The sequence below is a fragment of the Delphinapterus leucas genome, chromosome 16 (genome assembly GCF_059928025.1).
Source record: "Delphinapterus leucas isolate spDelLeu-1000000601 "Yukka" chromosome 16, BTC_Dleu_Yukka2, whole genome shotgun sequence".
In the NCBI taxonomy this organism is placed as follows: Eukaryota; Metazoa; Chordata; class Mammalia; order Artiodactyla; family Monodontidae; genus Delphinapterus; species Delphinapterus leucas.
This window is the reverse complement of record NC_143144.1, coordinates 73,477,380-73,504,503: the sequence shown is the minus strand read 5'-3', so window position 1 is coordinate 73,504,503 and position 27,124 is coordinate 73,477,380. Positions and strand designations below refer to the sequence as shown.

Genomic DNA, 27,124 nt, shown 5'->3' with positions numbered 1-27,124 from the left:
GGTCGACCAACACACATCAGAATCTTAATGATCAATGTGCAAGTACCTTCCCACCACTGAATTTCATATAGTTAGCCCATCAAGAGGTATTCTTGTGCTGTTCTTTTGCTATGAAAGCTAACATCTTACATCATCAGTAGCATCTTCTTAAATGATCCAACACTGTATGTTAAAGATATGCACATTAAAAATACATATATAGCAAATTCATTTTAGTTCCTAATTCCATTCAAATTCTGGTAATGTTTTGGTGGTTTGACTTTTATATTCTTTTGTGTATTGTATTAAGACATTAACCTTTTTGTTTTTGTTTTTGTTTTGTTTTCACTTTAGGGGACACTTAACAAATCCACTAGTTCAAGAAGCTTAAAATCCCTTCACATTGAAAACAGTGAAACTGAGTTAGAAAGGATTTTGCGTCGCAGAAAGTTGACAACAGAAGCAGATAGCAGTAGTAAGCTGGTTTGAATTTTCCACGGTTCTACTCTTCCTCTCTGAAGCATCTTCCTTTCAGTGTCTCCTTAACATAAAATGATCTTTTTAAAATTATTAAATTTTTTTATGTGAATGAGAAGTATTGGATGGCAAAGGTACTTAATGGGTATCTCATAAGAGTGCTTATGTATTTTTATTTATTGGTATGTTTATTTATTTGTAGGGAATCAGGCTTTTATGGATCTTGTTTGCTTAATGCAAGATGCCCTTTGGTAAAGACATGCGGGATGGACTTTGGCAACAATGTAGCATTGAGTAAAGGCTCCGGAACCAGAAGGCATGAGTTTGAATCCTTGCTTTGCAGTTTACTGCTTGCCCTTTAAGCAAATTACTCAACCTCTCTGTGCCTCAATTTCTTCATCTATAAAATGAGGATAATGAAAGCACCACCTCATAGGATTATTCTAAGGATTAAGTCAATATATTTCAATATATAAAAAGTGCTTAGCACTGTGCCTGGCACAAAGAGCACAATAGTTAGTAATAATAGTCGTAATTACAAATCAGTTACAAATGCAAAGAAATCGTCTTTATTTTTCATATCCATTTAGTTTATTGTCCCTGCCTGTGAATCAAGTGAATGAGAAAGTCCAGCTCTGTCATCAACTATAAATGACCATCTGAGCATCTTGATATCACAGTTTGCATTGGTATCATGATATGCGTGTATTAGACTTCAAAGTGTGTTTCAGAACTCACTTTGTATGTCTTCAGATTTTTTTCCATCAGCTTGATCATGGGAATTAGCAGAAACCTTTATGAGGTTTTCCCCTTGTTGCCAGGAGGCTGCTTTTGGAAAACTACCCTAAACTAAAATTAATAGCAACCACAGCTAATGTACTGAATCTTTTAGACTCTGTTCAATCAACTCCAATTAGTCTATTGTAACAGTTTAAATTTGCATTGTTGTCATGTCTATCAAGTTTAAATTGCTAGAATATTAAGGATTTGGGTTTTTGATAATCAAGCTCTAGCTTTCATGTAGGGATTTACTCAATGGAGTAAATTGGTTCCTTGAACCAGAAGCAGCATAATACCAGCCAAACCGTTTTTATAAAAAGATGAAGACTTTGTGCCCTTCTTTAAAAAAAAAAAATTAGCCATTCAGTTTGTTCTAGAAATTCTGCTGTTAGTATCCTGTAAGAATTACCACCACCCCACGCCCAAATAACCAACTCTCAGGAAAACTAAGGGATGCTGTAAGAGACTTTTTTTCCCCTTATGTTCGCTTTACAAGAATTTACCAGCCTCCATATGAATTGTTATTCACTTGTGAGTTAGTGCTGTGACTTTTCCAGCATTTCATCCTGAAAGTATTCATGTAGTTTTCATTAATTTTTAGGACTTTGCGAATGCCATTTTTGTGCTCTGTCATTTATGTTTTGTATTTTGCCACTGACCTTTTTGTTCCTCCAGAAACATTCTTTCTTCACTCACTTGGTCAAACTTGCAGCACTCACTATTTCAGAGTTAGTTTTCCATGGGAGAAATGAGGAAACATTTTTATTTTAGTCAATATGAAGATTTGAGTATTTAAAAGTGTGGAGAAAGGTAGGAACACATTTTATGGACATGGTGAGACTCTTTCATTTTACTGATTATATTCCACCAGTATACAAATATTCAAGGTATCATTTGAGGGAAGTTAGAATAAGAGATACATATTCAATAGAATCATTAATACTTGGATAGAGAAATAAGAACTGTGTAATTGGCAGGATGGAGAGGAAACATACTGAAGGGAGTGACTTGTAAGTGAGCAGAAATTTTCTTTTGAGCTCCCTAGTAGCCAAAGCCCAAAAAAAAAAAAAAGGGTATGTGTGGGGGGTAGAGAGGACACAAACTTACAAACTCTATCATCTAGTAAAAGAAATAACTTATTTTTTTTACATGGTTCAGATGTTTTGCAAGCATCAAACTGGCAGAGGTATTTACTATGTAATCTTTTTATAAAGGTCATGGAATGAGAAAATGAAAATTCCAGGGGGCAAATAAGATGCTAAAGTAGCACAACTGCATAGTGGGAGCAAATTACAGAGAGAAGTTTGATAGGTTTGTTCCTCAGGTGCATTTGAATCTCTGAGATTTTTTCCTCCTGCACACAAAGGGTTATGGAAAGGTTAAAGGTGAGGTTACAAAGTGGAGAAAGGAAGCATCATAAGTGAGGCAGAGGCAGCCTGAGGTTGGCAGAACTCATATCCCAAGTTAGTATCTCCCTCAGGGGCCACAGAAACACCTTTTTCTTTAGAATTTTTCTTACGGGGCTAACTGGTATTTCCTTGATTTACCTAGACTGTGGGCTACAAAACTGACATTTCTAAGAGCAGCAAGTGCCTCTTGGAAAACATTGGACTGCTTAAATAGGATGCAATAATAATAGTGTTCATCATCATCTCATCTTAAACATTAGGCATTTTTCTTTATTTCTTTTTGTACGTAAGAAAAATAACAGCTCTGGCTCAGCTCACCCACTCTCCCTACTTTTGAATTGGCTTCAGTTGCAGAACAGCAGCAGGCGTTGGTGTGTATTCAGAAACAGATCTTGCTTTTCTACAAGGACAGATTGTTTAAAGCTATCTATAGTATTGCAGTCAACAGTTACCCAAGGGCTGAGCAGAGCTGCTCTGAAGCACATCTTACGTTCAGCTTCATATTTATACTTTGAGGAATGAACTTTCTTGATCTTTCTGCCCTTTTCTCTTTACCCCCACATCCCCATGCAGCGTGAGGCTTGTCACAGGCAGGAGGGAAAGGCCTTTTGAACCAGAATATTCTATAATGTCACAAATTTGTCTGCTCAGACGGTACCGAAGAAATAAATGAGAAAGGCAGACACTGATGCTTTGTGAGCTGAGGCTTTCTACCAGACTAGGGAGGATCTGTGTCTCCCATGTGGAGTAAGTCTAGAGGAGCTGCAGTAACAGAATGGCTGCACAATTTCCCAGCCCCTCTTAGATAGGTTTTTCAAATTATAACATCATTTTTGGAGTTCATATGTTTCTTATACTGCATCAGACACATTCATATACAAATGTAAGAATAAAATTCCAAAGCCTAATATAAATAATCAAGGATTAGCTAGCATTTTGGATTGTACCCACCAGTCCTTTCCATTTTAGATGATCTGACATTTCTTAAGGATATAGAGAGTCCCAAGTTTTTCTTTTTTCTTTTTTTTTTTTTTTTTGCGGTATGTGGGCCTCTCACTGCCGCGACCCCTCCCGCCCCGGAGCACAGGCTCCGGACGCGCAGGCTCAGCGGCCATGGCTCACGGGCCCAACTGCTCCGCGGCATGCGGGATCTTCCTGGACCGGGGCACGAACCCGTGTCCCCTGCATCGGCAGGCGGACCCTCAACCACTGCGCCACCAGGGAAGCCCAAGTTTTGCTTTTTTCTTAGCCGCACCTTTCAGGGTTGTTCTCTAGCTTATTTTTTTAGAAGTTCTAATTTTATTTGTACATACATGACATTTCATAAATTGCTTCGTTTTAAAAGGATTCCTTCTGAAGTTTCAAGAAAGACATACTAGAATCTTGCTTTGAAAAAACTGTCTAGGATAGTATCTTCCTAACTGAAGATAGAAAAAAAGTAATGATGGAGCTTAGCTTCAATGCATAGAAGTTTTAGACTGATATGCCAATAATTGTAGTAACAAGCCCTATTATAGTTTTCTGATCCTACCCAAAGAGCAGAAAAGTCCAAAAGGTAAACAGCCAAACTCTTTGCCACTTAATTTTTATAATCCCGTGTCTGTATTTTAATAGGAAATAAACCCACTTACTTCTCAATCACATTAAAATGAAAATGTTCATAAAAGCTATTTAAGGCTCAGGAAGCCTTCATGAGCCTTTTAAAAAGAGCTTTTTGACATCATTCCATTTTCTGTTTAAAATCAGAGCTGAGTTTTGGAAAGAATTAACTCTTGAGAGGCCAAATGATTCAAGTAGAGCTGTCAGAAAGCCATGCTCTGTGAGAAGTAAAGACTTCACAGTTCCAGTATTACTAAAGGACTCTGGTCAGTTGAGGAAACCATGGCCTGGGGTTTTAGAGTTTGTTAAAGGTCTGTACACAATTTCTCAGCGTGGTCCTGAAAAGCAGTAGTACCACCAAAGCAGAGCAGATTTCTAATAGGAGCATTTTCCAGCATGCTCTTGAAATTTTAACAAAACTTGGCCTTTTCACTTCCTGAGGGATTTTCAGCTCATCTGTTTTTCAGTACCATATTAATAAGCATCGAACAGAATTATTAAACTTGAGGTATGTGTTTGGTTTTAAGGTCCAACTGGAATATTAGCCACCTCAGAGTCCAAATCCATGCCAGTGTTGGGTTCTGTATCCAGTGTAACAAAAACAGCCTTGAACAAGAAAACTCTGGAGGCAGAATTCAACAGCCCGTCCCCCCCAACACCTGAGCCAGGTGAAGGGTCGTGTAAATTGGAAGGATGCACAAGTTCCAAGGTTACATTTCAGTAAGTAATGATGCTCTTTACTAAGTAGTGTGTAGAAGAATCTGTGATGACTAATTTGTGTGTTACTTTGCTTTGTTTCTCCTTAGATAGAGATTTCGATTTGGTTAGCCAATAAATACTCTTCTTCCTCTGTTTGATGAGCCAACTTTTGATTCCAGGCTCCTAGCTTAGAGGTCTTATTCTGATGCAAAGCAGACATGTATAAAGAGAATTCCATCCCTAAGCTGGTTTGGTAAAATCAGATTCTTCTTCTACACAAAGAATTGACTTGGATGATCCTTATTCAGCATCAGAAGACACTTAATCATTCTTTCAAGATTAAATACTTAGATCATCCCTCTTAATGGTTCATGAGCAGCCAAAGAAGATACTAGATCTTCAAACTTACTTTGAAGGGTATGTTTTTACAGCCTTATTTTCTAATTCTCAATTAAAGATGTGCCTTAATATTGCTCTATTCTGAGACTGAAAACACGCTATGTAAAGAGTTACCTACATATGGCTTGAAAGTGGCACTTTGATTGACAAAGAATTAATCCTGCTATTGAATGTGTTTCAGACAGATCTGGTGGAGGATCAGTTTGTTTTATAACAATGGCAGGCTCTTTTTGAAATTAGTCTAGTTTTGCTTTAGTTCTCTTGCCAGGATGTCAGCTGGTTTGTCACATAAAGAAAAGGAAGAGGTGAGACAAATCAGATCAGCAAATATTGTAATCATGGTTAATTAAACCTTTGATTTCCCATTCTATCAGGGGAGAAAGAACCCTTTTTTGTAGCTGTACCTGTCTTAGTTTAAAAGGTGAAGCCTGGACAAATGAAGTTGCGATTCAATTTAGATCTGTTTTTGCCAACTGGTATTTTCTTCCAGTCTTGCGTTTCTCTTATTGGTACTATTAACTTTTTCCCCCTCTTTTGGAACGAATGACCTTCTTTGCTGATTTACAGTTTTATCTAATTTCATTGTGTTTAAAAAGTACATTTTCTCCTGCAGTCATGTGTTTTCTTTCTTTTGACTGGAGTCATTTGAACAGTTCTAACAGAAAGATGATCTATATTCATTCTTCGTCTGTCCTATTAAATTTGTTTAGCACCTAATTTGACACCAACAGTCTGGCTACATTTGAACCAGTATCCAGACACAAAAGCAATTTGGCTGAGACAACTTAGTTTCTGAGAAATGCTTCAGTGTGTGTGTATAGATTTTTTTTTCCTTTACCATTTTACACAGATAATCTTAATCAGAAAATACTGCAACTCCTTCCTTCTTTTGTCTGCCTTTTATTCTCCAAAAGTAAGTGGAAATCACATTTCCAAGAAAGGAAATGAAATAATTGCAGGCCCAAGGTCTGCAAAATGTGTGCTGAATTGACAGTGAAAAGGATCCATTTGTTGACAGACCCAGTTGTTAGATGCCATAAAGGCCTATGTGAAGCTCAATTTATTTCTCATCTTGCTTGTTCAATGACTGTTTAAGAGACACGTTTCGATTTAATTTATCTACTTAAAGCACTAATACAAATACTCTGTGCTGCTGTATTAACTTTTAAACTTTGTAATCTAATGCTTGATTATTCAGTTCTTGACATGCTTTAGCTGAAATAACTAACGCCATGCATTTTCATATTGACAGTCATTTACCAAAGAAGAGTGCCTTTCTGAAAAACGTGTTTCTTAAGCACAATTAGACTATCCAAATGAATCCAAGTGTCTTGTGTATGTACATGGTAATTATTCACTTCCCAGACGTGCTTCATTCATTTATGTTTAAACCTAGCTTTTTACTGAGTAAAAGAACTTAATGTAGTCATATGTAAGCTTTAAAAGTAAAAACTCATGGGATTTCTCAGGATTCCCTGAAAGAGGTTTAGCTACCAGGAATGAGAAGGGTTATTTTCAGGCTGTTTCTGGCTGGCTTTGGCTAGCAGGTTCATTCTGTTATACTAGCCATAAGGTAGAGGCAACCACATTGTCTTACCTCATAGACCTGATTTGTCACTTTGAAGTGAGATCAGCAGTTAAAAAGTGCAAATGTTTCCTTTGCTTTTAAAAAGTGCCTTTGCTCTCTGGTAATGGCACCCTTATTTTGATCTGTGGCGACACCACCGTAGTGTTTTTCAGGTGAGTGGTATTATCGGCTCTTGACAGGGAATCAAGGTCAAGGGAGGATATCAATCACAGTAGGCTCTAATGCATTACATTATTGCGAACACACACACACACACACACACACTCACACACACACACACACACACACACACACACACACACACACTCCCTGCCACTCTTACGCTCCCTTCCACCCTCCACTTTGGCCTCTCTGGCCTAGAATCATTCCACCCCAGCTCTTTGCTTTTGCTATCCCCTTTGCCTCAGATGCCCTTCCCCCAGTAGCTGCAGTATCTCACCTCTATCATTTCTTTGCTCAGATGTCATCTTTTCAATGAGGCCTACCTACCCTGACCACCCTATTTAAAATTGTAACTCAACTCCCTTAAACGCTGATTCTCCCTGACCCTACTCCATTTTCCCCCATAACAATTATCTTCTAACGTATTACATACTTTATTTATTATATATATGCTTACTTTCTCTCTTCCCCTCCTAGAATGTAAACTCCATGAGGGTAGGACTTTTTTTTGTCACTGGTGTATCTCAAACACCTGGAAAAACTCCTGCCTTATGGTAGGCTCTCAGGAAATACTTGTTGAATACATGAATGAATGAATAAATACGTTTTTAGTATCAATAAAACAGCAGAATATCAATTAATTAGAATACTCAGTTAACCAGCATTCCCCCATTATTCAGCAGTCACACATATACACATATATGTGTACATAAATATTAGATATTTTGGTTTATTTGGTTGCTTATTTGGGTTTTTAAACATTTTTTAAATGCCTAGGAGTCATTTACATTCAGTTTTGCATATCTTCTGCATCTTTGAACCTATACAAGATAAAGTTATCAGAGACAACAGAATACCCAGTTGTAAAAGAAAGATTCGGCTGTGCTCACTGCCTCAGGTGGACAGGAAAGTTTGCTAACCTACTAAGAAAACTTTTAAAGTGAAGGAAGAAACAAAGATGTTTTCTGCATAAGATCTTCACTTACCCAGAAAATTAAATAGCATCAGGCTATTCCCAGAAAGTTTATTTTCCTTTTAATTCCTAAAATCAACATATGTGTATGTTCCAAATTACTGAGTAACTTCTATCTGGTAAATTGTAGAGCCAGAGAGCTATATGGATTTATTTCTTAGGAACTTATGAGACAGCAAGAGACACCTTTAATACTTAATTGCAAGGATTAATTAAAATTAACACTCTTGTCACCAGTCTGAGCAAGCAGGGTTTTTTTTAAGCAAAAAGAAGAAAAAGAAAGAAAAAGATAATCAGGACTTGGAGAAGCCTAATTGTTTCTATTTATCTTTCAATAATAGCTTTAGAAATATTTGTGTCCTCAATTATTTCTAATGAATACATACTATCTAGTAATAATATCTTAAATCTAACAGTGAATTTGAATTTCATTAATTCCGATTAGTTATTACTCAAACAGGAATTATGCTCATAATCTCCCTTTATGCCATGAGAGGTAAAGAGCTGGCCAAGCGAATGGAGAGTATAAGCCTTATTTTTGCTTTCATGCTCTTCCCTTCTGATCCAAAATATTCTGACAGTGTTAAAATAGAGTAAGACTCATTGGTTCAAGCTAATCAATGGCTGGGATGGTCAATGTAAAATAGGGAAAATTCCAAATTATAGAATTTTTAAAAGATAACGATTCCGTTACTTTCAGACAGCTACGGTACCTGGAAATAGGCAAAAAAGCCAAGAATGATTTGTATTTTCACCAGTAAAAGCCTGTAGACTGGACGAGGAGTAACAAGGAAACACAGCATGATCCTTTTTCTAAATCAGTGTCTTTCCACATATGCACAGGGTGGCGAGCAGCACTGAATTATTTCCAGAACTCCAGCTCTACAGTGAGACCTCGGGTTCGGATCTTGGGTTTGCTATTTATTATCTTTATGACCTTGGGCAAGTTATTTAATCACGTGGAAGATGAGGGTAATGATACCTACCTTGTAGCGTTGTCACGTAAATTAAATAATTTATGAAAAATATTTCAATAAATTCCTTTTCTATCTTAATATAAAATTATAATGCTGGGGCATTACTGGATTATCAAGGACAAAAGTTAGAGTTGAAAGCTTAGGTACTGAACACCTGGCTTATTGACTGGGCCAGGTTTCCTTGGGAAAATTATGTAACCTCTGTGTTTTGTTTTTTCACTTTTTGTTGTACTGTTTTTCTTACCTAAAATTGAGGGAAGTAGATGAGGCACTCTCCAGAGTCTCTTTCAGCTCTAGAATCCCAATAATTCCTCCCAAATGTGGTTGCTTGATAAAGATGTTCACAGTTAAGATAAAGAACAAGAGTTAAGCACATAGTTTTTACCCCCAACATGTCTCTCAAAATAGATTTACAGTAAAACACAAACAAACCTAGAAATATAAAATAATTTTTTGAAAAATTTTAATTTTCAAACTACATCTTAGGAACTTACAAATCCAGATTGAAGTGATTGTTATCCTTCAGGGTTATATTCAAGGGGTCAGGATACTCATTCCAACCCTGTCACTATTGCTCCAAATGCTTTTAGACCTATTTGGATTAGAGATACCTGACCACAGAGGAAATAAATTGGACAGTCTTTCCTATCCATTTATTCTGGGGTGGAAAAAGTGGGTGAGAAGTAAAGAGTGCTTTAGAGCCACTTGGCGGGTTGTGTAAGAGAATTAGCGTCAGTTTTTATCTTGGTCAAAAAATGATATGGCCCATTTTAACCACTACTGTATGTTCAACATATGTTTCCAAATGACTTTGGCTTTTGCTAGTTCATTCAGTTTTTGGAAATAGCCATCAGTTTGCCACCATTGCAGATGCATTTTTTAAAATGTGACACAGACCCATGACATGTCTCCCAGCCGTGTGTACAGAAAAGTACCATGCAATACAGTCAAGCCAAAGCTTGCTTCTTGAACTCCAGTTAGGTTGACAAGTTCCACATTTACACATTCTGGGGCGTTGATTTAAAGGGTAACTAGGAAGTCAGTATTTCAGAAGCAAACGTAAGTTGAGCAATAAGTAAGAAAATGCAAGTGTAATTCCTAGCTATGGGTAGAGTTGTCTTCCATTTTAATCCTGTGTGAGGTACCTGAGACACGTTAGTTCTGTTATCCACAGAATGGGGAGATCTGATGATCTCGAGTGATGTAAGTGAAGTGAATTGGGAAAACATTTGGGGGTAAAAGCCTACAACCTTCCATTGTATATGTTTCGCCTCTTTATTTTTTAAATTTTCTGTTACTCTTTATCAATATATATTAATATATATCCATATTATAATAGCGTTCATCTGAGAGGAAATGTGCTTACATCGCTATAAGCAGGATGTCTATGTTGATTATAGATGGAGGCTATGAGTAACGAGCCAGTTTCCAATTTGGAATTTGCTTTGGTGATGTTTTGTTGTTGTTACTATCGTTTCACTAACATTTATGAAGCCAGTACTTTTATGTGTTGTTTTAATTCTTCCAAAAGTACTGAGGTTTAGTGACATAAACAATTTGCCCAAAATTCTGTTCCTAATCGATAATTGGGTCAGATTTCATTTGAACCTTCTTCATTCTAACTTCAGAGCCCACGCTTTTGAGCTATAGCATACTGCGTTGAGTGTATTAAGAGCTGTAGGAATGGAAGGGAAGAAAATGACTGTAAGGTTTCTTCTGTAGGAAGCAATGATTCTGTAGTTAAATTGCTCCATTTGCCCTATTCACATCCTGCTCCTCTGACCCTACATACTCACAGATAGTGTCATCTCTTCCTTTTTCTTTCCTCTTCCTAAGGCTGAACTAAGCAATTAATATATCTTTTGCCAAGGGAAGAAGATGTTACCCAGTAAAGCAAAGAATTCTGAAAAGGAGAGCCAATCTGAATTAGCAAGAAGACTTAAAAGAGATTTGGAAAGAAATTGTTTTAGTGTTTTTCATGTCAAATGGCCAATAAAGGGGCATGCTTCACAAATAAACTTTTGGAAATTACCATATTAGAATACCAGCCTAAGCTCCTTTAATCTTTGGCATAAGTTTCATGTACACATTTTTTATTTATTTACATTTCCAACATGCTGAAGATCAGTTCATTCCCAGAAGTCAAATACCTTGAAAATATCTGTCTTGAATCACTGGATTAGAAAGGTGTTTTACTAAATGATAATATGACAATATAAAGATGAATCACTGTGAATACAGTTGTTTTAAGACATACATTCTACAGCCCCAAGTAAATGTCACTGTTGCATCCACTTTATGCCGCACCTCTGTGAGTCAGCTCCACCTTTGGGCAATTACTGGTTAGCTCCTTTGGGTTTGTGGTGTAGTGCCCATTGTCATCATATTTTAGAACATCTCTGTTTTAAAGAAAGGCAGGACAAATGGGCCTGCAGTATGGAGAAAGAGACAAGCAGATCTTACAGGAGTTCTACATCACAATCAGGCAGAGACCCAAGAGTATCTTGTGTTCTCACAGTCTTGCTTTTTTGTCTCTGAACAGTCTCATCTAGAAGTGGCTTTACTTGTCTGTATTGAGCTTTATTCATCTGTGCTCACGTTTTCTGTTAATTACTTTCAGAAAGGTGAATATCCGCCTGACAGTTACAGTTAAACAAGGGAGTCAACCTCAAGGATGATTGTCATCTCACCTAGTTACATCTCTAGAACCTTGCTTCAAAGGGGAGAACCCAGTTTCCATTGTAACGGGTGTGATTTGCAGTGATTTCATAGCTGTGTCCTCATCTCTTGGTCATTCTCAAAGATGCTTTTAAGCCACAATTGCCAGAGACCCTTCCAGTTAATACTTCTCTAATTCATCATGCCCTTCTTCAACCCCAGAGCTCCCCAAAACTCTAAGCTTTATCAAGCTCTTTAAAATTTCCTTTTCAGCCATCAGGCGGCTAGCTTGCCTTTTTTGTTTGGGAGGTCAAAACGGGTCACATTGTGCCCTAGAAGAATTTAAAAAACAAAAACCTATGTAGCAATTACAGGACTTCAATTTCAGTAGAAAAATGACCGTTTCCAGTGCAGCCATTTTTATTTTAATTTGCATTTAATTTCTAGCTCTGTGGTGTCTCTAAATACGTGTGACCTGTGGCCCCGCACAGATTAATTCTTGTAAGATTAATTTTTGTAAATGAAATTGAAAAGTATTGCTCTTTTGCATTGCAGCTGGAGAATCTGAGCTTTTGAAATATGTTACCAAATAGAAATTGAGATTCTTAACTTTAGTGGAATTTGGGTCGACATTTTGTTCAAATGGAAAATAGAGAAGTTTTTAGTGCTTGTGGTGGAAAGAATAGGTTTTCTTCCTGTTACTCCCAACTCTACCATTTCCTCCCCTCCTCCTCTCCTCTTTTCTCTCCTTTTGTATATGTGTGCATATGTGTATTTGCATGCATGGTGCGAGAAAGGAGGGCACCTTCCCTGTACTTAGCAAACGTTCGTTTCTGAGAAGAGACTACTAGCTAGCTAATGAACTGCATGGAAGTTACTGCTTAATCTGATGCTCTTATACAATTAAAGGATTTGCTCTGCTCTCAACTGTAATCTTAGTACGGCTGAATTGTGTACGGACACTGCAGGAAACAGCTCTGCTCAGCAAAGCACTACTACAAAGGTTCTCCATGTGTTCCCGTACATGGACAATTAAGTTTTAACAACAAAATTAGCAGAACAACTGGATGTTCTGGAAGTTGAGATCTCCTCACTCAGTCTCTTTTTTCTCCCCCCTCCAAAGGAGTTTTCCTGTGGGCTGCCCAGAAGATCCGCCTGTCAGTTTTGTCTTACAGGTGTTCTGAGTTGCCTTACAGACAGCAGCTTCTTCCAGATTAATTGTTGAGGCTATATTACACCTAGTGTTAAAATTCTGTTGAGTAAATCTTAAAATAATTGTTAAAATGCTGCTGAGTAATTGTCAATTCTCTCAAAGAATTAATTGCCTTCTAACATTTGCCTCCAGTTGCAAACACCTATGATTTTAAGAGACTTAGCATAAAATATATCATTTCTCCATGGAGAACCATATTGCTTTTGGTGCTTTGTCATTTTTTTAAAACATCTTTCAGTAGTCTCTGCAGTATTTGTGTTTCCTTTTATTTTTATATAGTGGAGTAGTGGAGACTTAAAATTTATTCAAATAGAAGTCTGGCTAAAACTTAAATGCAATTTCAGATCTGAGGATAAATTGACTTAACTTCTGAAACCTGATAAATGCTTTTCGTTTAAAGTATATTTTGTCATATAACTGTATGAAAAGTAACACACTGAATGCTTCATGACTTCCTGTCTTAAAAGAGAGTTTAAAGTATATAATATAGTAAATTTAAAGAAAAATCTTTTAAAATTTAAAAAACATTGCTCTGAAAATTAAGAATGAAAATGCAAACATTCTGTGCATGGCAGCTTTCTTGAGGAGCCAGTGTTATTTATATATGGTGTCTCTTGTGGAAGCCTTTATGTTCCTTAAAATATCTCTTTTAAATAATATTCACATTTCATAGCTGAGATCTCAGTGGATTTTCCATGGTGACTGAAAGTTGTACAAAATTACAAAAAGCTTAAAAAGTAGCCCAAAAAAGTATCATACACACTTAAGAATCTTTGCCTGTGCTAAAATCAGTCGTAGCTCATGCTTTATCATTGATTTTGCTGGAGAGAATGGTCCAGTTTCCTGAGCCTCCCTGGGCCAGTGTATTTTGGAATCTGTAAATGTGCACAGTCCAGCTTACGCTAGAAGAATAAAAGAACTGGGACAAGGCTTCGTAACGTGCACTGTGGTCTGAGATATAACCCGTGCACTGAGATGGCTGTGCTGCAGTTTTTCCACCAAAGAAACTATGGCTCAGTGCGGACACAGAGGGCTTTGCCCAGCCATTGTTACCTCTGTTAAAAAGGAATTCTTGTTAATCTTATGGCAAATCAGCATCTAGAAGCTGATGTCAGATTTTCAACCATGGCAGTATTCTGTTGTTTAACAATATTATTTTTCATAATTTAAATGATATCTATTTTTCCCTCAAATAGAAGCTGACCCAAATTGGCAAACTAATTTATTCTTTGCACTAAAACGCAGTTTCAAAAAGTACACAAAGCCAAAAGAAATTAGCTTCGTTTTTTCTACCTTCATTATATTTAAAAGTATTAGAATTAGCAATAATATAGAAAGTTTCATCTTATGTTTGAAATTTTATTTTGGTAAGTTTTGGATAAGTGTGTTAAAATATCCTGAAAAATAGGATGTCTGAGAGAAACAATAAAAACTACCTCTGTTGTAATGCCACTGCTGTTCACTGCTGTAGTAACTGTATAAAGGGCTTGGGAGGAAAAAAAATGTAAGACTTCTTATTTTTACACAAGGGAGGATATAAAACTGACTTCCTCTTTGGAGTTTTCCCAGGAAACTACTTTGTAAAGACAAATTTAAATCTTGCCGTTTTCTGTCCTTGAAGGTGGTAAATATGATTGTAGCTTTATCCATTTTTATTGTAAATGAAACAGAGTTCAGACCATCCGGCTGTGCGTCATCTGTTGGATGGCTGCCACAGACTAATGCAGGCGTCCCACTGGGAGACCAGAGAAGAACTATACTTTGATTCACCAGATTGTGTTAAATAGTCCAGCTGTTGCGATTTGAAAGATAGTTACCTCAGAAGTGAAATAGAAATGAACTTGACATTTATGCCTCAAACCATTTTTACACTGTTTGGCAGTCAGCTTTTCAGAGGTAGCATTTTATAAAATAACTCTCACTGCTTAAAAGTTTCATTCACTGTAATGTTCAAAATGTCCCACCTTTATGTTATCAGTAGAATTAAGCTTGAGTGATATGCAGAATTTGCATGAAATAAGCATTTTCCCCCTTCATTTCATGAGCTTTGATTGTATTCAGTTGAGCTCAGAACCATGTCTATTAGGACTCTTTTGGGCATTAGTTAATTTGAATTGCAGCTGAAATGTTAGCTCGAATGTTGCTGAATATAATTGGAATGTGGAAAGTCGATTTTGAAAGGAATTTCATTGAATGCAAACCATGATGTGCTTTTTAAAAATTAGAATGCTGCAATTTCATCTCCTGTAACACAGTCTGATAAGTCACTGAGTCCCTTTATTATAAAGTTCAACTTTGGCAATACCGTTTGCAGCTGTTCTGATTCTTCTGGTACCAGTACCAGTTGGAGTCAGCAAGTGGCCTCATCTGCCCCAGCCCTACCTCTGGCCCTCGTGCAGGTGGGGGAGAAGTAACTGCTTTGTAAAAGAGCAACCAAGTTGTACTTGGGCATCAGGCTTCACAGAGTGGTATAGATTGATATATTGTCTCCTAGCTTTTATTTTGCTTTTGGGTTTTTCTTTTTGTCTTGAAATAGCACTTAACAAATGATTTAAAATGACCCATGAAAATATCTATTTGATTGGGTTAAAAATCACTAGCAGTATGTTGTGGTAAGAAAAAAAAGTACTGGACAAGAAGTCAAGAGTCCACAATTTTAATCCTGTATCTGCTGTTAACAAATTGTGTGCCCTTGGACAAATCATGTAACTCACTCTTGTTTGGTGTCTTCACCTGACAAATGAAAAGGCTGGACTAGTTCATGTCAGTAATCCCTCTCAGACTGAATATTCCATGATTTTAGTCTTTATGTCACCTATAAAATTTAAGTTTTACTTGGAGATTTTGCAGCATACAGGAGAAGGTCTGCCGTACGTTTTATGAATACTGAATTTTAATTCCTTATTTGTGGTCATTGCTCTTAGATGAAGAATTAAAGAAGAAAAATTGAATGGAACAATAGTATACGGCAATTCCCATTGGATTGTTGCATTTGAGCAGCTGGGATTTTCACCTTGGGGGAGAAGCTTCAGATTTAACCTTGTAGAACCTGCCACTGTGGCTGCCTAGAGCAAGAGCCTGGGTTCTTGGCAACATCACTGATGGAGTTTTCTGGCTCTTCCCATGAGATGGGAATGGAGTTAGAAATGAAGCCTAGGAGGAAGGCCCTTCATTCCAGAAGGAGCCCTGGGCAGCTCCCCATGGGAACCAGGAATGGACTTAATGATGTCAAACCAGGAAGAGCTAGCTTTAAGTCACAAAGAAAAAAAAAAAAAACAACAACAAAAAACGAGGGGTAGCTTGAAGGGATGGATTTTATATTTATAGTTCTGAAAGATGAAGCTGAAAGCAGGAGTTCAGAAAGAATCAGTAAACATGCCAGAATTAGCCTGTGGCATCATTATCGTGTTTTTGGAAGATGCCTTTGGTAAATAGCTGTGTGATGTTGTGGAAAAATCAGGAACAGGAAGATAGGAGCTTCTGATTCTTGTCCTGGCTCTGCCACTGATAAGCTGTATAATTTTAGGTCAGGCTTTCCCTCTCTCCAAACCTCATTTTCCTCATCTGTAAAAGGACCTGTTGGACTAGATGATTGCCATAGTCCCTTTTAGCCTTAAGCCATTGGGATTCCAAGTCAGTGGTCATTATCTTCAAGAAAGTAGTTACTCTGATTCTCAACACATAATTTTCCACTGTGCCAAGTTCAGTGATAATAAAGGTGTTCTCAAATTGGAGTGTACAGGTGACTTAATAATAGATTAATCTATTATTAAGAAGCCTACTTCAGGAAAGAACAGTTCTCTGGACTGAGACAGTTCCAGGACAGTTTCAGCCTGGCAATACAAAGTTTCTGAGTTTTCAGTTCAGTCAACATCATTTGTTGCTGTTATGGAGCCCTGAGAGCTCCCTGGAAGTTTTCAGCCTCCAGCTGATGAAGAAAGCATTTTAGGATGTGTTTACCACCCCTTCATCTGCAGACACACATGGGCATGAGAACTTCCATGGTAGTTCTACAAAAGTGATGAAGGTCAGTATGGGTTGATGGAAGTTGCTCACCTAGAATGAGATGGATACTTCCTTTGCATGTGTAGAGCAGACTGGCTGGCTTCTATACAATGAGGCTTAGACCCAGGGTAGTGGAACCACACTGGGGACTTGACCAGCAGACTTTGTATGGCTTTGACTGTAACAACTTTAGCTAGGCCAGAACTTGGAACTTCATTTCCGAGAATTCCCTTTCCCATTTGTTTCCAGGTTAGGGTTGTCTACAGGAGAAATTTGCACGAGATTTAGAAAGTGGGAGTGACATAATAGTCTTTTTTTTTTTAATGCTCCCAAAAGTCTGCGTAGGGCAGGCTCTTTTACAATTCATGCGCGTTGTCACCTAGTTGGCATGTGGCACAGCTGGCCCACAGTTTCTCCAGCTTCCCACATCTCCCTTCCAGCTTCCCCAAATCTTAGGCCAGGTGCATGTGCAAATTCCATGTGGAAGGGCTCCAGTTTATCCTGCAGTTCATCTGCATCATCGGGATTGGTGACTGTGAAAGACAGATGCAGCTCTGGTTTGTCCTCAGCTTCTTGCCACTTTTCACCCAAGTTCCTTTTCAGCTGCAAGACCTGCTGGTTTCAGGCTCAGCATAATACACAGAGGCAACAGACTCACGTAGACTGCCTAACTAACTCTCTCTCTCCATTGCCTGAGGTCTAATGCCTATAATGAATCCTTTATGCCATTCATGGGGGTTTTGCTTCTCTGACCATACCCTAATGGACTCAGCCTTCCAGGTGTTGCCTGGGTCAGAGAAAGTCAAGCCAGATACCAACTACATCCCATATTGATTCCCAACGCACAGTAACAGATATCTTGAGAAGTGGATGGGCCAAGGTAGATGGGCAGTGTCATGGTGTTTTCTAATGACAAGGGTGTTGACAAATCCAGGCAAAAATAAAGGAATCTGTCCTCACTACAGTATAGCTTTCCTCTCAGGTCATCTCTTTGCTTTTACGACCTCCAAAGAAGACAGTTATGTGCTAGTCACTTATGAATGATGATCAAGTCACACGGTAGAACTGGATAGCCCTATGGAGTGGTTTTCAGACATTTGGACAGATCTCATAGTACCAGGTGATAAAACTGAGGTCACTGGGTTTGAGTTTTGGTACCTGTGGCTGGATCGTGCAGGCCACTTTGTCTCAATAGTTGATCATTTGTTCTGTTACTTCTGTTGTATAAGAGAGACCTTCAGACCTACTCCCACCAAAGCCTTGGTTTCTGCACATTCATTCTGAGCCTTTCACACACAGTAGTTCATTAGTATTTGCTCATTTGTTTACTCCACAGGTGGATCTGCGCTGGGTGCTGGCATAGGTCTGTGAGCAAAGCTGAACAGTCCACCTCACGGATGTTCACATTTTATTGGAAGAGAGAGACATTAAACAACTGGTTGCCAGTATTTAATTATAACTGTGGTAAATCCAACAAGGGAGAAGTATTAGGTGGTAAGAGAGTGTCTAACCAGCAGATCTGAGCTAGGGGTCAGGGAAGAGTAGAAATCAAGTCCTGGTGAGGGGCTGGTAGAGCAATGGGCAGACCCTGGCCAACAGTTCACCAGTACACATCCTGACATCCAGAGGTGGAAGTGGGACAGGGGCGTGCTGGGTCATGGTTAGTATCCCAGCATTTGCCAAGAAGACCAGATAAGTCTGAGTAGCCTCTGCCCTGCCTACTACACACCCTTCAACCTCCAGGCATCAGGTCAGCAGTCCAGTACCTTCAGGTGATGGCTTCTGACCTGACTTCTGAGAGGACTAGGTGCCCACAGCCTAATTTCCTGACACGTGAAAAGAGAAGAGTGTTTCAGGACATCTGTTTCCACAAGGAAATTGTTGCCCATTTAGCTTGAGAAGCAGTAGCTTCTTAGAAGAGAAGAAAGGGAACCTCAGTGGAAAAAGAAACTGCATTTGAAATTCAATAAGAAATTTCTCAAACATGATTCTCCTTTTTTAGAAAAAGTGTATGGTAACTTAGTATTTCAACTTCTTCTCTGGATTCTCCCATCTGCCTTTGTTCCTTCCCTCATCCCTCCACAGGTCTGACCAGAGTTGTTCTTGCCAGTAATGGCAGCAGCTGGCATATCTCTCAGCTGCCCATCAGGGATGGGGGAGTGGTTTATTTCCCTCCTTGTTGCAGTCTTAGAACTAATCTGCAATCACATGTACCCTGGCACACAAGGGAGGGGTTAACTGGCTCCTTCCAGCTAAGTGGGGGTGGGAAAGGAGTCTGGGGGTGGCAGGCAGTGGGGAGGTGTGCACAGAGTATCCGTGAGCTTTGTGCTTCTGTGAGAAGAGCATGCAATTAAGCAGGTAGGTGCATTTGGCTTTTTAACATTTATGCAGTTAATTGCTCTTTTTCCATCTTCTGGCCTTGTGCTCCTAATATGTAATCTAATAGCTTTTTTTTTTTGTAATGGCTGGCACCTCAAAGACCACTTTTTGCATGTTGATTAGACTTAGAACATTTTGGGATTTTTGCTCATCTGAATCCAGGAATCTGAAAGATAAATGTTTTCTCTCTCTGCTTTTAATTTTTTTGTTTAACTGTTCATCCCCTAGGCCTCGCAGTAACGCTGGATGCAGGAGACAATACATTGGCAGTGAAAAACAAGCTGAACCAGTTGTAGTTTTAGATCCTGTTTCCACATATGAACCCCAAACCAAAGACCAGGTCGCTGAAAAAGATCCAACTCAACACAAGGATGGTGAAGGTGAAATTAAACCAGAAGACAAAGAAGACAGTGTTGAAAAAATAAGAGATACAGACAGCTCCAACTGCTGATCCATAAACCAGAAGGCGGATATGTTCAGAAGTCCTTTTCAACAAGCACATGATTTAGTTTTGGTGTATTGGCAAGGGCTATAGACATTCTGTTCTTGTCACTGTATTCAGAGTATAGGTTCTTTTTTGATGTCACTTTTGTAAGTTCACTTATAAGTAAGCTATTTAGCGAAGTACACATTCTTTGTAGTTTTTTAAATCTTTATAGGGATAAGATTTTTTTCTAATTACTGTATTAAGTGTGACTTCTTTTAGAAGTTTACAAAAAATTCATGTTATCTTTTTAGGTAATGTGCATACCACTAATCAAATGTAATGATGAAAGTTTGCAGCACTTGTGTGTAATTGGATAAACAGAAGTGACTAGCTTAAGGTGATTTTAAAAGCCCCCAAAGAAGCTTCTGTTTTGGGTCTGATCCTTTTTTGATGGAGAAACTTCAGTAGCATGGAAATGGTTAGGCACTGTGGCATACAAATTGCTTTCTAGGATATACTGAGATAAGCTTAAAATTCAGGAGCTGATGTCAAACTAGTAGTCCCATACCCAGTGTTAATTACACACATTATTAACTGTGGGATGCAAAACACACACTATTGATTGTGTCCACAGCCTCCCAAGGACTTTGGGGGGAAGGCTCTAGTGGCCAGAAGGTGAAACTTTCACTGAGGTGAAAGTCCAAACCCTGAATTGAATAGAGTATTATCTTGATAAACCACGTGCTCTGTGCTGTGAGTTAATTGTTTTCTCATGGACTCATGTGGCACAAGTACCATATTTTATCACAGTTCTTATGTACAGTGAAGATGGGTGACAGGCATACAATTGTCTTGCTTCACTGCTGTTCTACATTACACAGGTCTGTTGTTCTCTTTAAGGAAATTAGGTGGTAGTCTCTAAAAATACAATGTTTCAGTCTACCACAGTGAGTAATACAAATGTAATCAGGGATTAAAAAAAACACTTATGCAGCTTTTCAAAGTTGATTGTTTCAAAACTGGTGTTTGTTTAAAATAAGTGGTAATGTACTTGAGTGCATTTTTTATGACAGTGATTCAGTAATGGTAATTTTACTATTAAAGAAAGTGAAAGGTTTCGTTTTGTTAGCATAGCTCAGCATGAAGCTGTCAGGTGTTTCTCACCTAAGGGCAAAAGAAAATGATAGTAATAATTGCAGTAGTTGTATTTTATTTTTGCACGTATGCTAAACATAGGCTTGAAAAGGTGAATAGGCAGGTAAATGTACTTCCTAAATTTGGAGATAATTATCTTTCTGTAGGCTCGTTATGCTTGATTGTTTCCATGTTTTTCCAGTGATGATTTTACAGTTACTTACCAGTTTACTCATAGGGAATTAAAATGTAATGTTTTTCAACTGTGATTTCCCCAATTGAATAATACTGCTATATGACATACTAACTACAAACTGCATTAATTCACTTAAACAGGTTCTGTTATGCTGTGATTTGAACTCTCCTCACCACACTTATTAAAAAGCACCAACAGTTTCCTATTAAAGGTCAATTGTGGTTATTGACATTTTTGGTTTAGTTCCCCAAACTTGGCATTCTTTAATATGAAAATTGTGTAAGACTTTATAACTTTAGTAATTTTTAATCACAAAATGATTTATTTTGAGGAATTCTATTCTTTGTTTCTTCCTGCTTTCTGCATTCCTGTGTCTGTTATCAGTCTGCTGGCATGTGTCTTACACATATTTAGGAATATAAAAATATGTACACTTGTCATTCCATATTTAATCACACACCCTTTCCAGGGTAAGGAGTTAACCATTTGTTAAATGTATTAGCTGGACCAGGCAACATTTAGTCACTGGTACAATATTTTGAAAGTGTTCTTGCCTTTTCTGAGCTGCTTATTTCTTCACCAACATCACAAAGCATTTAAAATTAATTTGCTGGGCTTCCCTGGTGGCACAGTGGTTGAGAGTCCGCCTGCCGATGCAGCGGACGTGGGTTTGTGCCCCGGTCCGGGAAGATCCCACATGCCACGGAGCGGCTGGGCCCGTGAGCCATGGCCGCTGAGCCTGCGCGTCCGGAGCCTGTGCTCCACAACGGGAGAGGCCACAGCGGTGAGAGGCCCGCGTACGGCAAAAAAAAAAAAAAAAAAAAAAATTTAATTTGCTAAAATTAATTCTAGCATCCTCTTGTATCTGAGATAGTCTCACATAAACGCCTCACCTACAGTGGTTTCAGCCGTTGATCAGTCCTGTGGAGGGAATTAGCAGGGCTGTAACCACCCGCCTTGATTGGCCTGTTGAGGAAAACAAGATGCGTGTTTTGGCTCTGGCTACTCGCCAGGAATCCCTCCTTCCTCACCTGTTTTGTTAACAGTAAATGTTTGTTAGAAATGGAGTAGTACAGGTAGAGATTATTGTTAATCTTTCAGACCATTTTTAGGTTGTAAGGTATAGTGTATAGTCTGCATCACAGAATCTTAAAAACAAAGTTCGGATGATTTTTATAAACGCACACTATACATGTTTAATCACTTTCATCGTGGAACAGGTTCAGGTTATATGGCAATAAGTTGTGGAGAATGGATAACCGTCTCTTATCATCGCTGACCTTAGGAAGATCATCAGGCAGCCCTTACTTAAGGATTGGATTTGGTTTGAAGTTTCTTCAGAGCACTAACATTAACCAGTCCCACTGCCATTTTTTAATATAGGGTATGATGAGTTTCTTTCATCTCTTTACATGTGATTCCATATATATATGTTTTATATCTATTATATATCCTTTAACATATATGTAGAGAGAGAGAGAGAAAATATATAAATAGAAACAGTGCTTATCACTTTCAAAAACTTGAAATGCTACACATCCATTGGTGACCCCAATCCTCAAGTAAGGAAACAGTGAATAGGCTGTGCTCAGCGCTGAAATTAAAGTGTTGACTTGGTTGAGGTAATAAATCACCTCTTTGGTTAATTTAATGTAGTTATTCAGTTATTAACTTGGTTGTACCTTTTTTCTCTAGTTTCATTCATTTAATTATAATTTTTGTCACATTTCCAGGGCATACTCTCATACGATCTCCCATATTTCATCTGTGTGTGTGTGTGTGTGTGTGTACATGTACATGTGCAGAGGCTATCTGAACACTAATCCATTGTTTATTGCTAAGCATCGGGAAAGGCAGTAGCAACAACAAACTGTGACACAGTTCTCCCAACTTAGAGCGATAGCAACCAGTTCTCCTGCCCTGTGCTCTGAGAGAATCTGCCACTGAACCTATTTTAAATCACTGCTTTTAGAATAAGGCCTTGGCTCTGCCATAAGGCCATTACCTTCCCCTCTTAGTACTCTTCAAAAGGAGAGGTCCTCAGTATGCTTAGTAAAAACTTATGGAATATATCAGAAATCTAAACTTAGCCAACTGTCCCACAGGTCAGTACATAGCAATTTATATAATTGGGGGGAAAAACAAAAGGTAACAGTTTGAACAGAGAATCTAAATCATATAAAGCAGTTGGATGATATTATATCTATAGGTATGTGTTTGAATATGTTTATTTCTGGTCATCCTCTGCTATAACCCCGATACTGGATTTCAGAAGAGACAATTCAGCCAATCTATATGTTGTATCATTTTTAATCACCTATTAGATGCTGTAGTAAAAATGATTGGGCATTTAATTGCTTTAAGAATATTCATTCATTGATGTGTTTACTCACTTATGCTCATTCTTGTTCCAAAAAGGATCTGAGGAGACCCCCAAAGATATAAATGATAGATGAACAACTAAAATTTAGAAAGAGATGGGAATCAGAGAAAAGGAAATTAAGGGTAGGAAAGTGAGAGGAAGCTATTCACTCTTAAAAAATCCGTGAAACAGAAGATGTACACCTTCCTGGCAGAGAGAGCTCCTAGTGTGAAAGATTTTTTTCAGAAATGTTCTGACTTGTAAAGTATGAGGTATTTGAACTGAGTGTGGAGTTGGTGGCAAAAATATTGTACTCTTTTACTAGGTCATGACCCCCCAAAATGGACAGGAGAGCTCGTATACAAACAAGATCCCCATAGAAATGTGATGGCCAGAAGACAAGGTTCACAGGTATAATTCCGGGCAAAATACTATCTCTGTATTTCACCAAACAGTGAAATTAAAAGAAGAAAAAGCAGTGAAGTTTTAGAGCAAAACCAAAATGAAGACACACTTGAGATCTCCCGGTCTAATAATACAGCGGTGTGGCTGTCAGCTGGGGCGTGTGCAGCCCGTCTGGAAGACACTCATGTTTTGGCTGATTCCTCCACAACTTCTGTGGCGAAGATGGGCTCCGGGGGCTCAGGAAGCTCACCAGCCATGGCAGTCTTTTCGGCTTCCTCATTCAAGTAGAAAAATGTGTGTTCTTCATTGAAACCTATTAAAAACAACAATAAATTTTACTGTCTAATCCAGTGGTGCCAGTTTTGACGTTCTTTGTTACATGATTTAAAGGAGATCATCTTTAGAACTGTCCAGAGGTGTCACATCACCATTAGGAAGGATTCTAGAACCATCTTAAAGTGGGCATGTCGTTGTTTATACATTAACTGCAATACACTTGTTGAGTTTGCAGTGTACCCTTAGACAACATTCTGGAACATTTTGTTTACAGCAGACTGGGCAGAGGCTGAGCAGCAAAGGATAAGAGGAAGATGAACTAGAGGAAAGGCTGGTACTCTGCGTGAGACAGACCATTGCCAACTAACTATTCCAAGGTAAACCACTGAGGACTTAAGACTATTCCAGTCAGGTTCCACGTGTTTCTGGGCAGGGAGAGTGTTTTAATGACTGAGCTTCTGACAAGATTTCCTACTCAATCTCTCAGTGCAGTGATTTGGTTTTCCAGTTGTTTGGTCCCCTTCATATTTATTGACCACTGCCAATGGCAGCGAAATCCTCATTAATCTGTTAGTCCATTCCGGAATGCTCAGGAGCTGGCACTGTCACCAGGGAGGGGCTGGGCCTCCAGTCACTAGAGTCCTTTTTGATGCCCTGAAGCAGCTGTTTCCCTTGTGGTGAAGTCTGGCTGGAAATGCGATAGGTCACTGAAGGAACCTAAAGCTTCCACAAGTCAGGATGACAAAAAATCAGACTGATATGTAGGAACAGTATAATTTTACCTATTTGAAAAAACAAGCCTTCATGTTACACACTAAACAATACAAAGTAACTTTTGACTGTTACACACTAAACAATACAAAGTAACTTGACTGCCCTCACATGACTTAGAAATAGTCTCCCAATTATATCTTTGTTTTCTAGAAAACAAGGTCATTACCTATGTTAAACGTGACAAATTAATAATTACTATTTCTCTTGGTCGCTTTTAAAGAAATTCCTATTAGTCACAAAATAGTACTTCCTTGCTTTCATATTCAATAATTGGTATGTTCCACAATACATTCTATAATACATCTATCTCATTTAATAGTTTCATTTATGGTATACAAGTATGTCAGCACTGCTTAATATACTTTCTTGCAGTATATCAATTCTATTTTAAAATACAAAATAGTTTTAGAATTTCAAAGACAACTATTGGTCTCTTTAAATGTCTTTGCATGCTTTGTTTTGGCTATCACAGTCAGTAATATATAGAGTAAAAATGTATATTTGGGGTGTTGCTCTCCAATTAGCCAGTACATAAGATGCTTCTACCCATGCAGATTTACAAAGTTTGATGTCGTAAATGATTGGTTCATCTCTCTTGAGACCATAGCCTTTCCAAGGTACATTAAATTAACATGCTATCTACTTGAGTAAAACGAGTTGTTGCCAAGAACCACCAGGAAAACATCCACCTTTAACTTTCCTGGGCTGTGCAGAAAAACCTTAAGTATAATTTGGACCATAACAAAAGGTAGGCTTGGAAATTCCAATCAATTAAGTCTATTGAAAAGCATCACACAGCCTATTCATCAAGATTAGGGCTAGGGTTTTAAACATTCAGGTAAATAGATAATCCATTAAGAAAACAATACACGTGGCAAATGCCATCCTAGTTTTGTCAGCACTTATTTATAGTCTTTGGATTTCCCTGCCCTCCTGCCAAGAGACTTCTATTCCCCCATCTCCCAATCTTTGTTCTCTTATTCATGGCTAAGTGAAACTAAGCAAGAAAGCAGCACATACCCAGTGTTCCATTCTGGACAAGTTCTTCCTCTATAGTAAAGAGGCGATTGTACTTAGTCACCCGTTCGCCACGAGAAAGACCTCCCAACTTGATAAACCGGACACCAAGTCCAACGGCCTAAAGAGGTGAGGGAACAGCTTATTTTAAATGGAGTCATATTTTGCTAAACTACAAACAGTTCTTTAGGGAGAAAGGATGCTGCCCCTGTGTGCTGTTCTGTTTTTACTCTCATTAAATTAATTTCTCATTTTGTTACATGAGTAAAGTGGCCTGCTTGTAAGCTGAAAGTGTCAAAGGTAAAGAGAGAGTGTGACTGTACATCAGATGCTCTACCAGTCGTGTAAGCACGCTGATTTTTATCTAAGAGCATTCTGGCCTTGCTTGCTTCATTTTAGGAGGTAAGATTGCAAGTGCACCCCCCGGTCATTTAAGTGTGCTCATCATTTCACCAGGACTTCAGTTTTTCTTCTTTTTAAAAGTTCAAAGATTAGCTGTCTGGGAGGAAGCAAGTCTGTTTCATAAAAGGCTACATGACTTTCTCTGCCACAGACCGCCTTTCTCTGAAATACCAATTCGGGATAAAAGCAGTGTTTTGGCAATTCTGCAATTGACCGGTTTTCAGCACTTACCAAATCGACAAGGCTGTCATCAGACGACTCTCCTTCTGCACTTCCAAAGACAGCGATGTGCTTCTTGCCTATGAGCAGAGGGATTCTTTTCAGTTTTAGATCGTATGGAAACAATCATCAAATATATGAGCCTCTGGGATCAAAATTTAAAATTTGCCAGAGATTTAAAACTGCGAAGAGTCAATTATTTGACCACCTGAGAATTCTAACCCAAACGTTTGCATTTTTATTACCCTGATTTTATTTGTTTACCCCTTTGCAGTAGTTTAGATGATAAATACTAAATGAATGCCATGTTTCATCAAATTTAACATACCATAAATTGTAAGAGGCACCATTATTACCGCTGTAGAGGAAAAATGCTCAAATTAGACTGATGCATTTCTAAGCTGTAAGACACAATTCAAGGTCAATCATGTTCAGTGTGCATCTTTGAGTCAAAATATACAGTAAGTGCAAGGCCATCATATGCCTAAATAATGGATTTCACAATTCATGTAAAATTTTATTCAAAGGAATCTGTCATTCTGAATGTTGACTTATTAGGAAAGCAGTGTTGATAGTATCTGATCAATCACTTGAAGATCTCAAAACCCCTTAAAA

At 38.3% G+C, this 27,124-nt stretch overlaps 2 protein-coding genes across 3 annotated transcripts in view; one reads left to right on the top strand and one right to left on the bottom strand.

Annotated features, from left to right (window-relative positions):
- Positions 1-24,357, top strand: part of SHTN1 (shootin 1) — a 104,558-nt gene extending 80,201 nt beyond the window's left edge. The window contains exons 15-17 of one of the 2 annotated variants that reach the window (XM_022568658.2): positions 334-454; positions 4,772-4,964; positions 19,526-24,357. In XM_022568658.2, coding sequence (XP_022424366.1) covers positions 334-454; positions 4,772-4,964; positions 19,526-19,748 — 537 coding nt within the window. In that variant the 3' untranslated portion in view covers positions 19,749-24,357. The other variant, XM_022568660.3, reaches the window with a different exon arrangement.
- Positions 22,281-27,124, bottom strand: part of ENO4 (enolase 4) — a 30,729-nt gene continuing 25,885 nt past the window's right edge. Inside the window, 3 exon segments of the mRNA XM_089898210.1 lie at positions 22,281-24,134; positions 25,892-26,009; positions 26,522-26,589. Coding sequence (XP_089754336.1) covers positions 24,004-24,134; positions 25,892-26,009; positions 26,522-26,589 — 317 coding nt within the window. The 3' untranslated portion in view covers positions 22,281-24,003.